This window comes from Acanthopagrus latus, chromosome 1, assembly GCF_904848185.1.
Source record: "Acanthopagrus latus isolate v.2019 chromosome 1, fAcaLat1.1, whole genome shotgun sequence".
Classification (NCBI taxonomy): domain Eukaryota; kingdom Metazoa; phylum Chordata; class Actinopteri; order Spariformes; family Sparidae; genus Acanthopagrus; species Acanthopagrus latus.
Window position 1 is genome coordinate 3,068,034 of NC_051039.1, and position 13,286 is coordinate 3,081,319.

General features: G+C 40.2%; 3 protein-coding genes across 3 annotated transcripts in view; all 3 read left to right on the forward strand.

Moving 5' to 3' along the window:
• The window catches only part of LOC119025254 (B-cell receptor CD22-like), a 49,890-nt gene that overhangs the window by 28,144 nt on the left and 8,460 nt on the right, over positions 1–13,286 (forward strand). The window lies entirely within an intron of this gene.
• Positions 110–10,664, forward strand: LOC119019027 (B-cell receptor CD22-like). The gene is made up of 13 exons (XM_037097204.1): positions 110–1,883; positions 1,984–2,057; positions 3,017–3,373; positions 3,496–3,708; positions 3,842–4,195; positions 4,428–4,655; positions 5,048–5,317; positions 6,199–6,459; positions 6,558–6,818; positions 7,906–7,987; positions 8,087–8,156; positions 8,452–8,621; positions 8,779–10,664. Exons 2-13 carry the CDS (start codon positions 2,003–2,005, stop codon positions 8,843–8,845), a joined length of 2,388 nt encoding a protein of 795 aa, XP_036953099.1. The 5' UTR covers positions 110–1,883; positions 1,984–2,002; the 3' UTR covers positions 8,846–10,664.
• On the forward strand, positions 9,098–13,279 carry LOC119019274. The gene is made up of 5 exons (XM_037097732.1): positions 9,098–9,224; positions 11,301–11,402; positions 11,946–12,290; positions 12,429–12,656; positions 12,833–13,279. The coding sequence occupies exons 2-5, from the start codon at positions 11,333–11,335 to the stop codon at positions 12,877–12,879; spliced, it is 690 nt and encodes a 229-aa protein (XP_036953627.1). The 5' UTR covers positions 9,098–9,224; positions 11,301–11,332; the 3' UTR covers positions 12,880–13,279.

Here is a 13,286-nt window from a genome sequence, read left to right on the forward strand (position 1 = left end):
GTCCAGTCAGGTTAGAGACTCCTGCATCCAATAAAACATCCCGACTGTAGATTTACAGTCACAGTCACAAGTAAAACTTTACACGTGTGTTCTGTGATTCTCTTCAGATGCAGCTGAACCAGAGGCAGGACTCACCTGATGGACACAAAGAAGGACCACTTTGAAATATGACAGAGGAGAGCGAGGCTGTGGAGGATGTTGGGGAAGTGGACACATTTACCTTCAGCTCCAAAAGTTTTCATGTTGAGTTTTCAGTAGCAGCAGCAGGTAGGAGTCAGCAGCACAGACAGTCAGCAGCAGCATGTAGCAGGAAGTTTAGAAGAACGTGGAGTCGGCAGCTTCAGCTGAATCATGTCCAGGTGTCAGACATGATTTATTGTTCAGATCAGCTTAATGCTTAAACTGTTAGAGCTTATTTTAACCTGTACAGTCAGTTATATTATAGACATTGATGAGTTGATAAACAAAATGTATTTTTAATTCTACAGAATAATAAATAATATCTGTGATCATCATCTGGGTTTTCACCTGTCCTGGCTGACAAAGCCAATAAAGTGTGTTCAAAGTGAGACAGTGAGCTGAGAGCATCACATTTGACTTCATGTACAGTTTATATTTTCACACATTGAAACCAAACATAAGTCCAGTAGTAAAACACTTTGACAGATGTTACATTTTCCAGTTATTTCTGCTGCTGAGTCAAATCAACAGCCAGCTTCCACAACAAGTGAAGGAGCTGTTGGACAGCTCTGTAGGTGAAACATTAGTGAGCAGAACGTTTAAACTTCAGCTTTAAACTAATTATTCTTCTGTTAATCTTTGACGTTATCATTTGTTCACCAGATATCAAGACATTTAAATTCAACTCTGTCCTTTAGCTTTGGCTTATTTCTCACATTGTCACATTTTGTGTCCATAAGAATGAAATGTGCCTCAGTTTAATGGTTCATTATGATTTGGGATGTTGCTGATATGAAGATGCACAGAGAAAGTTTTTACTGAGGAGGACCTGAACTTATATTTGAGCCGTAAATCTCCGTTAGGTTCAGTGAAATTCTTTTGTAGTGATTGAAGGAAGCAGAGTAGATCCAGGTTCACTAAATGTGAAGCCCTTTCAGAATAAAAGTCCAGGTTTATTCAACACCCTGATTATAAAGGGTGTAAAGTTTTTGATCACTACTCTGAACTATGGACTCCTGAACTCAGTCACTGCCTGTGATGCTTCATAAATCTAATGTCCAGTGTAAACAAGTGAAACTGAAGTTTTAGTGGTAAAATGTGAAAACAAAGTCAATCTGAATGTAATGTAACATTCAGTGATGGAGGATAAAATGTTGTTTCAGGCTCCTGATTCAGTATCTCTGATGGTTCACTGCCCTCTAGTGGGGAAGTTTAAGTGTGGCACATTCAGGCTTCATCACTGTGAGTGCTTCCTCCTCTGTCTGCTTTAAAGGGTCAGTTCACCCAAATTACAAAAAGACACTTTCTCTCTTACCTTCAGTGGTGTGTAGCCACGCAGGTAGTTTTGTTCTGTTTCTCTGAACACTGTGAGGTTTGGAGGTTTCTTCAAATGTTAGGTGACTTTTTATTTGATCCCAATCTACATGTTGGACATCTCTGCACAGTTTCTCAATCTGAACCACCTAAATGAGCCAAATTCTTTAAAAACCATTGTGTGTCCTCATCAGATCCCACCAGTCTTCTTGAACTATGTGTGTTAAACACAACTTTAGTAAATGGTGGGTGTTGACTCGCACTCAGCACGTCATGTATGTTAATAAGCTAAAGCGGAAGTACATCTAGTGGTTTAAGAGCCTGATATCTGTCTTCTGCTCACTCACAACTGAGGAACGGCTTCTTTCAAGACGACGTCCGTCTTCATTGTAAGTAGAATTGTTTGTAGATGTGTCTGATACTGTAAACCTCCTGTGTGCATCATTATTTTATCTGCTGACATGTTTTATTGTCTCTGAAACCTCACAGAGAGATCAGAGGAGCAGATATGAGTTTAAGTGCAGCAGTGAGTGGATTTGTCGTCTTCCTTCTCTCTGTGTCAGGTACAGTTACATTTCCTGCATTTAAAGAGGGAATCTGGACTTTTGCATGAAGTAGCTGTGTGCTCAGCACTTTTACACGCTGTAAACTGAGAATATTTTGGGTTTTCAGAACTTTTCCCTTCTCATCCTGTTTAATGTGTTGTAAAGTCGAGCCTGGCTGCAGAAGCAGCAGCTCATGTGGAGGACGATTAGTTTGTATCTGCAGCTACTTTCATCACAGTGAAGTTTTTTGGAGGGATTTTGTTCTCACAGTAAAACCCCCAAAACTGACTGTACTTGTTGTATATGATGGTACATCTGCACCACTCCCTGCTAGTTCTGTTAGTGCTGTCTGACCTCAGTGTGATGTTTCCATGCTATATGCAGACAACTTATCTTGACATCATAGCAGCTTGAAGCAGTTTGACACCTCAGTGTTCTGCTTTTATTTTTGTAGTTTTCACACTTACCTCATCAGCATCCTGATCACAGAGTGAACAGAGAGAAGTGACCAAGAACAGCACAGACTCTAATAAATAATATTTCTCATCTTATCCTGGTCAGTAAACTGCATTAAAGGTCACAGGTTCAATACATTCCTGTTCACTTCACTGCACCTTCAGACTGGGTGCACACTGAGTTTAACTGTAGAAAGCATGTTCACATCTTCCACTCTTCCTTTGTTTGTGTTCATCCTCCCTAAAGGGAAGTTAACATGTGGGTGGAGTAACATGAGTATTTTCTTCAACTTTTCTATAAATTATGTTTCTATGAATTTTCTGTGTGGACGACTTTTTGTTGGCACATGATTAAGAACTGTTGATGACAGTAATTAGTCTGATAATGGAGGATTTTGAAGCACGTCCATGTTACCTTTCCTCCACATCATATTGGTAGTTTGATCACTTTTGTCTTATTAACTGATTGTTAACTGAAGTTATTCAGTTTCATTGTGTTTTCTGATGTTCTCTGTGTTACAGTGATACAGGGTCAGGATGACTGGGGAGTGACTTACAGCTCTACTGAGATCTGTGCCTTAAAAGGATCAACAGTGGACATGAGCTGCACCTACAGATACCCATCAAGAAAACATGGCCGTGATTCTAAAGTTAAGGAAACATTCTGGTTTACTAAACTGAGTGGAAATCAGCCTGTTGATCTGAGAACAGACTCAGATTATCAAGATCGTGTTGAGTACAGTTGTTCTGCGAAGAGCTGCAGTCTGAGAATCAGAGACCTGAGAGAGAGCGACTCAGCTGAGTACAAGTTCAGGTTCATAACAAACCAACCAGATTGGAGATATACTGGTTCACCTGGAGTCACTTTGAGGGTCACAGGTAACATTTTCATTCACATTTGAATTATTTCCATGTTCATCATCTGAAGAACAATATTATAAATGTGTGTGTTTGTTGACAGTTTGTCTAAAATAACATTCTTGTTCCTTCTTCACATCCAGATCTCCAGGTGAGCAGATCCTCATATTCTAGCTGGAGAGACCTGAAGTGTCACAGCAGTTGTCGTCTACCTGATCGTTCTTCCTACATCTGGTACAGAAATGGACAGAAAATTCCATCACAAACATCTTCTACTTATTCAGTCGACTTTAATTATGCAGCCAGTTATTCCTGTGCTGTTGAAGGACATGAGGATTTCCCCTCTCCTCCAGTGTGTGAGTTTACTACACTAACATAACACCATCTGATGGAGTCTGATAACTACATGGATTTTAATATGGAGACCTTCATTGTGACTCTTCATCAACTCTGGTTTAAAAATGATCCGAACTTTGTTTTATCTTTCAGGTGTCAATGATCGACTCTGCAACAGAGTGATTTACACTGACAGAAGCATCTGTGCCTCCAAAGGCTCATCAGTGGACATTTCTTGCACTTACAGCAGTTACGACACCATCACGTCCAAATTCTGGTTCAGTCCTGATCATAGTTATCAGTGGCAGAGTCCTTCACAGCCTGAGGACCTTAGTGAAGATTCCCAGTTTGCAGGTCGTGTTCAGGTCCTTGAATCAGAGAGAGGACGCTCCACTCTGAGAATCACTGACCTGACAGAGAGTGATTCAGCTCAGTATCACTTTAAATTCACAACAAGATGGTTTGAGTGGAGGAGTAGTTTACCTGGTACAACTCTGACTGTCACAGGTACTGATGAACACACACTGATGTAAAACATCAACATAGTACATTTAGAAACAGTGAAGATGTTGAAAATGATGGATCATCATGAGTTTGTGTAATAATTACTGTTGTGTTGGCACTAATGTTCACTGCTAGTTGTAGGAATAGTAAGTGTTGTGTTGTCGTGTGTGTACATCTATCAGTGATTTCTGTTAGAACCAGTGATAATAATAATGTTTCTTGTTCTCATATCCAGCTCTGCAGGTGCAGGTGACCAGAATAACAGTCCACCAGTCTGATACTGAGGCAGAGCTGAAGTGTCACAGCAGCTGCAGTCCAGCTGCTCGTCTTTCCTACGTCTGGTTCAAGAACAGACAGAAAGTCACAGGGGTGGAGACATCTTCTTTTAAAGGCCGGGTTTATCCTGGAGACGTCATCTCTTGTGCTTTGAAAGGACATGAGAACTACGGCTCTCCTCCAGTCTGTGAGTTTGATCCACTGTATCAGGAAAAAGACGTGCAGACACACTGACTTCTAAAAGTTGTAGATGCAGCCGGTATAGAAAATTAAACTGCTACAACTAGAAATAATATTCACACTGTCAGGACTCTGCAAACAGGACCTGAACACAACCAGCATGTACAGTATGGATAACGATGTGTAAAGGTTTTGGTAATTAAACATTTCTAACAGCTTTTTAGTGACTGTTGGGTTTTTTAAAAATTAATCTTGTTATTAATGTCAGTTCCCATTATAGTCAACAGCATGAACAGCTGCTGTGGTAATGGAGACAATCAAAAAGAAACAATGACAATTTAATTCAAATCGTAAGTCTTTGGGACATCTTAAAATAATACATGTTGACATCTCCTCCAGATGCTCCAAGACTTCCCTCTGTGTCAGTGAGTCCCTCTGCTGAGATAGTGGAGGGCAGTTCAGTGACTCTGACCTGTAGCAGTGATGCTAACCCAGCAGCTAATTACACCTGGTACAAGGAGAATGGAGATCCAGACCTTCAACCTCTCAGTAAAGATCCACAGCTTGTCTTCAGCTCCATCCAGTCCTCTGACTCTGGAGAGTATTACTGTACAGACGAGGACGAGCTGTGGGGGAGGACGTCTAAATACATCTCTATTAATGTCAAATGTGAGTAAATTGCAGCTGATTTAAATCAACTAATTACTTTTTATTACTTTATTACCCAGTCAGGTGTTTTGCTGATGGTGCACTTTCTCCAGCTCTGCCTGTTTCACCTTCACAGTCTGCTGCTGTTGTTCACTGAGCAGCTACAGTAGATGATGAAATGATGTTTGATGTACAAACTGTTTCCAGATCTGCACAGATGTTCATTGATCCAGAAAACCACCTCTAAAGTTTCAGATGCTGCCAGACATAAATACACATCCAACATGTAATGTGTCCAGAGTCCTGTTACCAACTCTGTCTCTGAGGAGTGATGTTTAGTACTTATATACTAGTTTGTATTGTCACAAATATTTTGATGGAAACAAAATTGCTGTCTTGATTTTTTTACATGGCCACATTTTTAGAATTGTAGGAAGAGAAAACGTTTCGTTCTCCACACAGTTAAATTACAGAACCAGCATCATCAGTTGTTGCCATAAATTCACTGGAGATCAGAACTGATATAATTTTCTCCTCCAGTTCCCCAGTATTTAGAGCACATTTGAAACATATCTGCGTGATGTGATGTTACCACAATTTACTCTTGAAAATGCAACAGGAACAAGTTACCCTAACACACACAATCACACAACCACACACACTTTTCAAAGGATGAACAAATGATGGAAGGATTTTTGCCTCGTGTAATCTGACGGTTTTGCACCCGACCTGAGAACACAGCCACTAGTGTTATTTAACAGATGTTGCAAAGGATTGAATCAACCTGCACCACCTACACTGTGACTAATATTTCCTGTATTGTATTTCATTTGTTATTTATCTGAAAGTGATCTGCAATCTTAAAATTAAAATGTAAAATGTGTTCATGTTTTCTCCTCCAGATGCTCCAAGACTTCCCTCTGTGTCAGTGAGTCCCTCTGCTGAGATAGTGGAGGGCAGTTCAGTGACTCTGACCTGTAGCAGTGATGCTAACCCAGCAGCTAATTACACCTGGTACAAGGAGAACCAAACACTGATTCAAGGACCAGAAGGCTTCTATCATTTCTCCTCCATCAGCTCTGAGGACAGAGGGAACTACTCCTGCAAGTCAGAGAATCAGTATGGAGAGATCAACTCTTCATCTCTTTTTATAGACGTCCAGTGTGAGTAACATTAGCAAGTCACTTAGATTGTCAATGGAACTAAAATAAAATGTTGATTAATATTGATTAGTTGTTTCTCTATACATGTTCTCCTCCAGATGCTCCAAGACTTCCCTCTGTGTCAGTGAGTCCCTCTGCTGAGATAGTGGAGGGCAGTTCAGTGACTCTGACCTGTAGCAGTGATGCTAACCCAGCAGCTAATTACACCTGGTACAAGGAGAATGGAGACTCACCAAAAGCATCAGGACAGATCTTCACCATCACTGACTTCAGAGCTGAACACAGTGGGAATTATTACTGTGAAGTCCAGAACAGAAGAGGAACAAACAAAACCAGCGTACATCTGACTGTTCTGGCAGGTGAGTTATTGATGGCAGTACAGATTTTATACGTACTTGATCGTATGGAAAATTACAGACATTTTTTTCAGTTAGAGCAGAAAACATTTGACCTCACCTGGGGATAATGTAGGAGAAGAAGCACTCTGTGAGGCTTCTTAACCTGACAGTCACATCCTCTGGATAGGAGGCAGGAAACAGGAGAGTGTTCCAGTTATCTGGGAGTCATCCTCAAGACGACAGATCAGATCAGATTTTATCTTTCAGCTGAAACAGTGTTCAGAGTTTTTGTAGTCTGTTACATAATGAAGGGCTCATAGGAATATAATAATCTTGTTTACCTGTGTCTACCTTTAAAATATTAAAGAACATGTTCCCTGATGTTTCTGTTGGTGTCCTGCTGCAGTTTTGAGTACAGTTATTGTTTCTTGAGAGTTTTAACTCTCTGAGCACTCAGAGTGAGAGTTTGTCTTTATTGTTGGGCTCCTGCCAAACACATCCAGTGTGACTGTTTGCTTTTGTCTTGTGATCATAATACCTGTGGAAATAATGTCAGTGTTGAGCTCAGGTGTGAAAACTGTCCATTTATTGGTTTGTTAGGATGGTGTATTGTTGTACGCAGATGATACTGTCCTACTGTCTTCTTTAGACCTCGACTGAGAAAAGCTCCTGTGCATTTACAGCAGTGAAACATGACATGGTTGTTTTAACTTTAACAAGATTGTACATTTGGACTCAAATACAACCTTGGTTAAAAATATTTAACCACACGAGTTTATTGCCATTATGTCATGGATGTAATCCAGTGTAATTCAGAAACAGTGCACTACATTTTCTGTCTGTTTCTGTTCTGAGGGCACTGAGGAGTTTATGTTTCAACCTAATCTCTCTGTCATGTACTATACTACATGTGTCCACAGCCTGACAGATAGTCCACCTATACTGAGCAGGACATTAATTGATTTAATACATACAGATGCACTGTCATCCAAGACATCTTTGTTTTCCCCTCTTGTTTTATCATGTATCACTCTCTGGGACCAACAGAATAAAACATGCTGTAACACTCTGATTAACTGTCTGTTTTCTTTTGATCACCATTTCTTAGGATCATGGAAATCAGTGGCTGCTGGAACAATCACTGTCGTTCTCCTGGCTATCATATCCCTCTCTGTCTTCCTGTGGATCAGGTGAGCAATTCTGTTCTACTGAATCACTGAATGTTCATTCACAGCAATTTAGAATTAAAACATTCAGTCGTTTATGTTTTAATTAACTCTTCTAACCAGGAAAAAGAGGAAAAAGAGGGCTTCCAGGGAATCTACTGAGGCTGAAGAGAGACCAGACAACAGGGAGCAGGTGAGGACAGTTATGTATTTAACTCTAGAAGACATAAAACCCAGTCTGACTCCTGTTTATTCACACTGCTGAGTCACTCAGTGTCTTTAAGGGTTTCTAGAGAACTCATCTGACAGAGGAGGACTTCATGTTGCACTTCTGACAACAGAGATATTAGGTCCATTATTACCAGAACTGCTTCTGCTTCGGCTGTTTTCATCCTGGTTTCAATCCTCTGCAAGAATGCACTGTTCAAATGAAAGACTCGTATAAAATATGTAGCTGAAAGTAATTCTGTTTACGTCTACCTGACCAGGGAGAGTCGGAGGAGCAGGACGACTTTCATTACGCCAGCGTCCACTTCTCCAACAACCAGGCAGATAATCTGTACTCCAACATCAGACCAGCTCAGCCTCGAAGACACGTGGAGCAACAGGAAGTCGAGTACGCTGCTGTCAGATTTAACAGTGCCAGTACCGGCCCGAGGTGAGCAGCTCTTCATACAGGAACACTCTGCAAGATTAAAATGACTTCACTTTGAAATGCATTCATTGCTTTTGCATTCTCCTTCATCTGTCTTTATTATTATCACTGTTGAGATGAGAATTGTTTTATTTCATACAATATCTTTTCTTCTTCTTAGAGCCAGAGGTCAGGGAGCTGCAGAGGATTCAGCTGCGTTGTACAGCACCGTCAACAAAACCTGCTGACCTGCATTTATAGTCTGATATTTCTGTTCCTTCATAACATTTGTATTATAGCAGGAATATACAATAGAGACAATGATATATCTTAGAGAAGCTCAGAACTTGACATACACCAGTGTTCAGCTTAGTGGAAGAATGTGTGAAGTATTTTATGACTTTATTATCCAGTTAATTGTAAATATAACTTCTAATGTGCTTTTTAGAACAACCTGATAAATGAAAGTTCAATGTTCAGTGAACTTTTATCTTTGAATTAGTCTCTGACAACTGTTCTTCCTCCCAAATCTCCCCTGCAGCCTCCAAAACACACCTGAAGTAGTTGTACAACAGGTGACGTGCTGCCTCTCAGGTGTTGGAGCTCATGATGCGGATAAAATACTTTGTGAGTTACTCTCAGACCAAACTGTAGGAGTCTAAGACCCAATCTCAATTAGAAGAGTCACGATGTAACGACATTGACAATAATCATGATATTTAAAAATGAAATACTAATAGCGTTAATTAGAAACATGATAGCAGCTTATAAATAATACATCGCCTCTTTCCGTTTCTTTCCCTTCCCACTTTGTCGTGGTAGGTGATGATAACGCACCTTAATGCTGGTTGAGTGTAATTGTTGTTTTTGTACACATCAGTACAGTCATGGTCAGAGGCTCTCTCTCCACCTCCCTACACTCATATTTTGAGGGTGATTAATTTGCCAAAAAAGAGACAAAACACACAGTAAACAAAGTTAAAGAAGAATTTGACTGAGCATTATTGTTTCCATATTCTCTAGAGATATTGTGATAATATTGTTATTTAGGCAATGATAATTGTGTAGTTACAATCCGATATTGTGACAGCTCTGATCCCAATACACCCTTTGCCCCGACCACTTAGCCCTGCCTCTGTTTTGTGTGTTCACATCTACAGTAGTGTGTCCTGAGTGTTGTTGGGACAGAGGAGTACGACAAAGATCTCTGCAAACTGAGCTTCTTTTTTCAGAGGAACACTTCAAACTGAGAGTTATCAGAACTCTCTGCTGTTTCAATGTATTATAGTCATTTTCTTTATAACCAGCTTTGAACAATCACACCTAGATCACTGATGTCTCAGTACCTGGCTAATGTTACATCACTTTTTTTTTTTTTTTTGTTGGTATATATTATTTTTAAAGTTCGAAGTTCTTTGTTTTCTTGCAGCTCAGTCAACAGAATAAAATTTTTTCATTTTACGTTTCTGCAAACTATGAATATCCTTCAACTTGTGTCATACGTACTACATCGACAATACGTGTCATATCATGTTCATATTACCTGTTTACGAGCGGACTTTCATATCATAAAGTGAAGTATAATGTGGTGATGTTTCAGCATTTGCAAGCTTGAAACCACTTCATTTTTTAACGTTGGGACATTTCCAAACATGATCTTTTACAAACCCTCACAAGTGTTCTTCTTGCCTAAACCTTATCAGACCTCGAACACAGTGTTGCCACATAATAACATTTTAAGTTGTACCTAAAGAAAACTATTGTACAGATGCAACATAAAAAGGTTTCCGCATATTTGTGCGACTGGATTGTTTTTCCTGACCTCTCAGTCTGACTCTTGCTTTTGTAACATGGAGATCAATAAAGTATCATACTTACTGAATTAATTAACTGATTGATGAACAGTGCCAGATTGATTTGATATTTCAGACCATGATACAGCATTAAACATCTCTTGACATAACGTCTTAGATTGCACAGATTATTGAAACTGGGCTTCAGTGACTCACAACTTAAAACAAATGTGGGTCATGGGCAGAAAGAGGGACCACACACACACACACACACACACACACACCTGTAGTCCTCATGGAGCATTAGAAGGGAGTTTTAGTTTAAATGTGGCTATCAGTAATAATTAATGATTATCAGGGATAGTTATTAATTACCATAAATAATATTATCCAATTTACATTAGATCACCTTTTAATGCTCCATGAGTAACACACAATGGTTCCCCGTGTGAGGCAGCACAGAACTGACCAGTCAGGCTGCCACTGCTTATAGAAGAACAGACATCATGGTGTGAAGGAAGTTATTCATTTATCGAGTGACGTGTCAAACTGTCAGAAGGCTGTCACACCTTTTATAAGCCTGAATCTTCACTGTAGCTGCTGATGGAAGCACAAGCCTTATCAGTATGAGGCTGAGGAGATAACAACTGAATTTTACATTTTTGTGTGAACATTTACTTGAAGAAGTTCATTGTTTGCAAAAACAAGAAAACAAGTTAAATCTCCTGGCACCTGGCTCATCATGTGTGTAAATGATGTGAAGAGGAAGAAGGTTGCTTGTGTTTTTAACAACTCGACTTCTGTCTACTGCTTTCAGAGCACAACAGACAAGTTATCAAGACAGTCTCCTTCCTCGTGAGGTTAGAGTCTTGTACTGCTAATACTGCTCCTGGACTTTATTTACCTGCAGGCATCTTATGGACTCTGAAGCCACACAGACAGATGAGAGGAGCAGCTATGAGTTTACCTGCAGCAGCGAGTGGATTAGTCGTCCTTCTCCTCACTGTACCAGGTACTGTATGTCTACATTTATGTTGCAGAGTTGCACTACAGGTATTTACAGTCAGAGCAACCCAAGGTGAAGAAGATTTAATTGATTTAATCATTCTTAGATAACTATGTTCTTAGATTTGACCTGCACTTCTTTAGCGAGGAAGTAACATTTACCTAAGGAAGTGAGGGGAAGTCAGATGAGACATGCAAATCAGTGTGAACGCACTTCCCCTTCATCTTGTTGAGTGAAGTCTCACTGTGGACTTTAATCACACCTATTTCTGTGTGTACTGGGTCTTTTTTTTTAAATCAAAGTCTTTCTGGGATGTGTTACACTAGTCTGAGAAAATTGTGTCTGATCGTGTTTGTTTCAAGAAATCATAAAAATGTCCCTGAAAAATTATAGAGCTACTGCAACAACCATTTACAATAAGTTATCAAAGTCAACGAGTAGAGACCAGTTAAAGTTTTGTAATTCAGTTGTGATCTAGAAAAGTCAAAGAAAAAAAAAACAAATATTATCTTTATTGTTGTTGTGAGACTGATGTTCTCTGTGTTACAGTGATACAGGGTCAGGATGGCTGGGGAGTGACTTACAGCTCTACTGAGATCTGTGCCTTAAAAGGATCAACAGTGGACATGAGCTGCACCTACAGATACCCATCTACTGTACAGAGAGTTGAGAACAGGTTCTGGTTCAGAAAAGAGCATAATGATGTTTATACAAATCTGAAAACAGACCCACAGTATTCAGGTCGTGTGCAGCATATCTGTGGTAACAACAACTGCAGACTGAGAATCACAGACCTGAGAGAGAGCGACTCAGCTGAATACAAGTTCAGATTCATTACAGACCAAGAAGGTGGGAGATATACTGGTGAACCTGGAGTCACTTTGACTGTCACAGGTAAGAATTTCACCTCAATATTATTAAGTTCTGGGTTTGAATATCTGTATGTGTGTGCGCATGTGTTTGTATGCGTGTGTGTGTGTGTGTTGACATTCAGTCTAAATGAAGACTTCTGTTTCTTATTCACATATTCAGATCTGCAGGTGAGGGTGGACAGATCACATGTCTTTCCTACTGAACTCTGGGCACGGCTGATGTGTCACAGCAGGTGTCGTCTACCTGGTCGTCCTCACTACATCTGGTACAAGAATGGACGGATCATTCAGGGAGAAACATCTTCTTATTATTCAGGCTCCTTCACTCCTACAGACAGCTTTTCCTGTGCTGTAGCAGGACATGAGAACTGCCGCTCTCCTCCACTGTGTGAGTTTACTTACAGTCGTCCACTGAAATAACACCTGGTGGAGCCTTTTGAGCCGACCTGTTGTACTGGACCTTAACTACATTTGATTTAGTGGTCTCACTTCCCATCTCAGTGTCTGCCGCTTCATCTGTGAGGGTCGTGGCGATGTAATCACTTTATCCCCCTCTTTTTTAAGGGGTCTCGGTGGTTACTGGAGCCAATCCCAGTTATTTCTCTGGGTGAAGGCAGGGTACACCCTGGAAGAGTCGCCAGCACATTGCACAGCCCTTACTGATGGCAGAGGCTGCCACGCAGGCTGCCAACTGCACATCAGAGTGTAGTTTAGTGGAATTTAGTGGTATTTGGTGAGTCATTATACAGAATTGGGTGACAACCAAATCACAGCCCCATGAGATTGTAGACATGATACATAAATATATCTTTCATTGATCTGCTGCCATCAGCACTGATTTAACCCTGACATTTTGAGTCTTCGTGTGCTTTGTGTTTTTAATTTGAATTAAAAATATGATGAACTAGCTTTAGTTTTCTGATGTGTGCTTTATGTGGATCCCTAATGCCAGCGAACATATTGGAGTTCAATGTAAAATGTGTTCATGTTTTCTCCTCCAGATCCCGTGAGGGTCCCC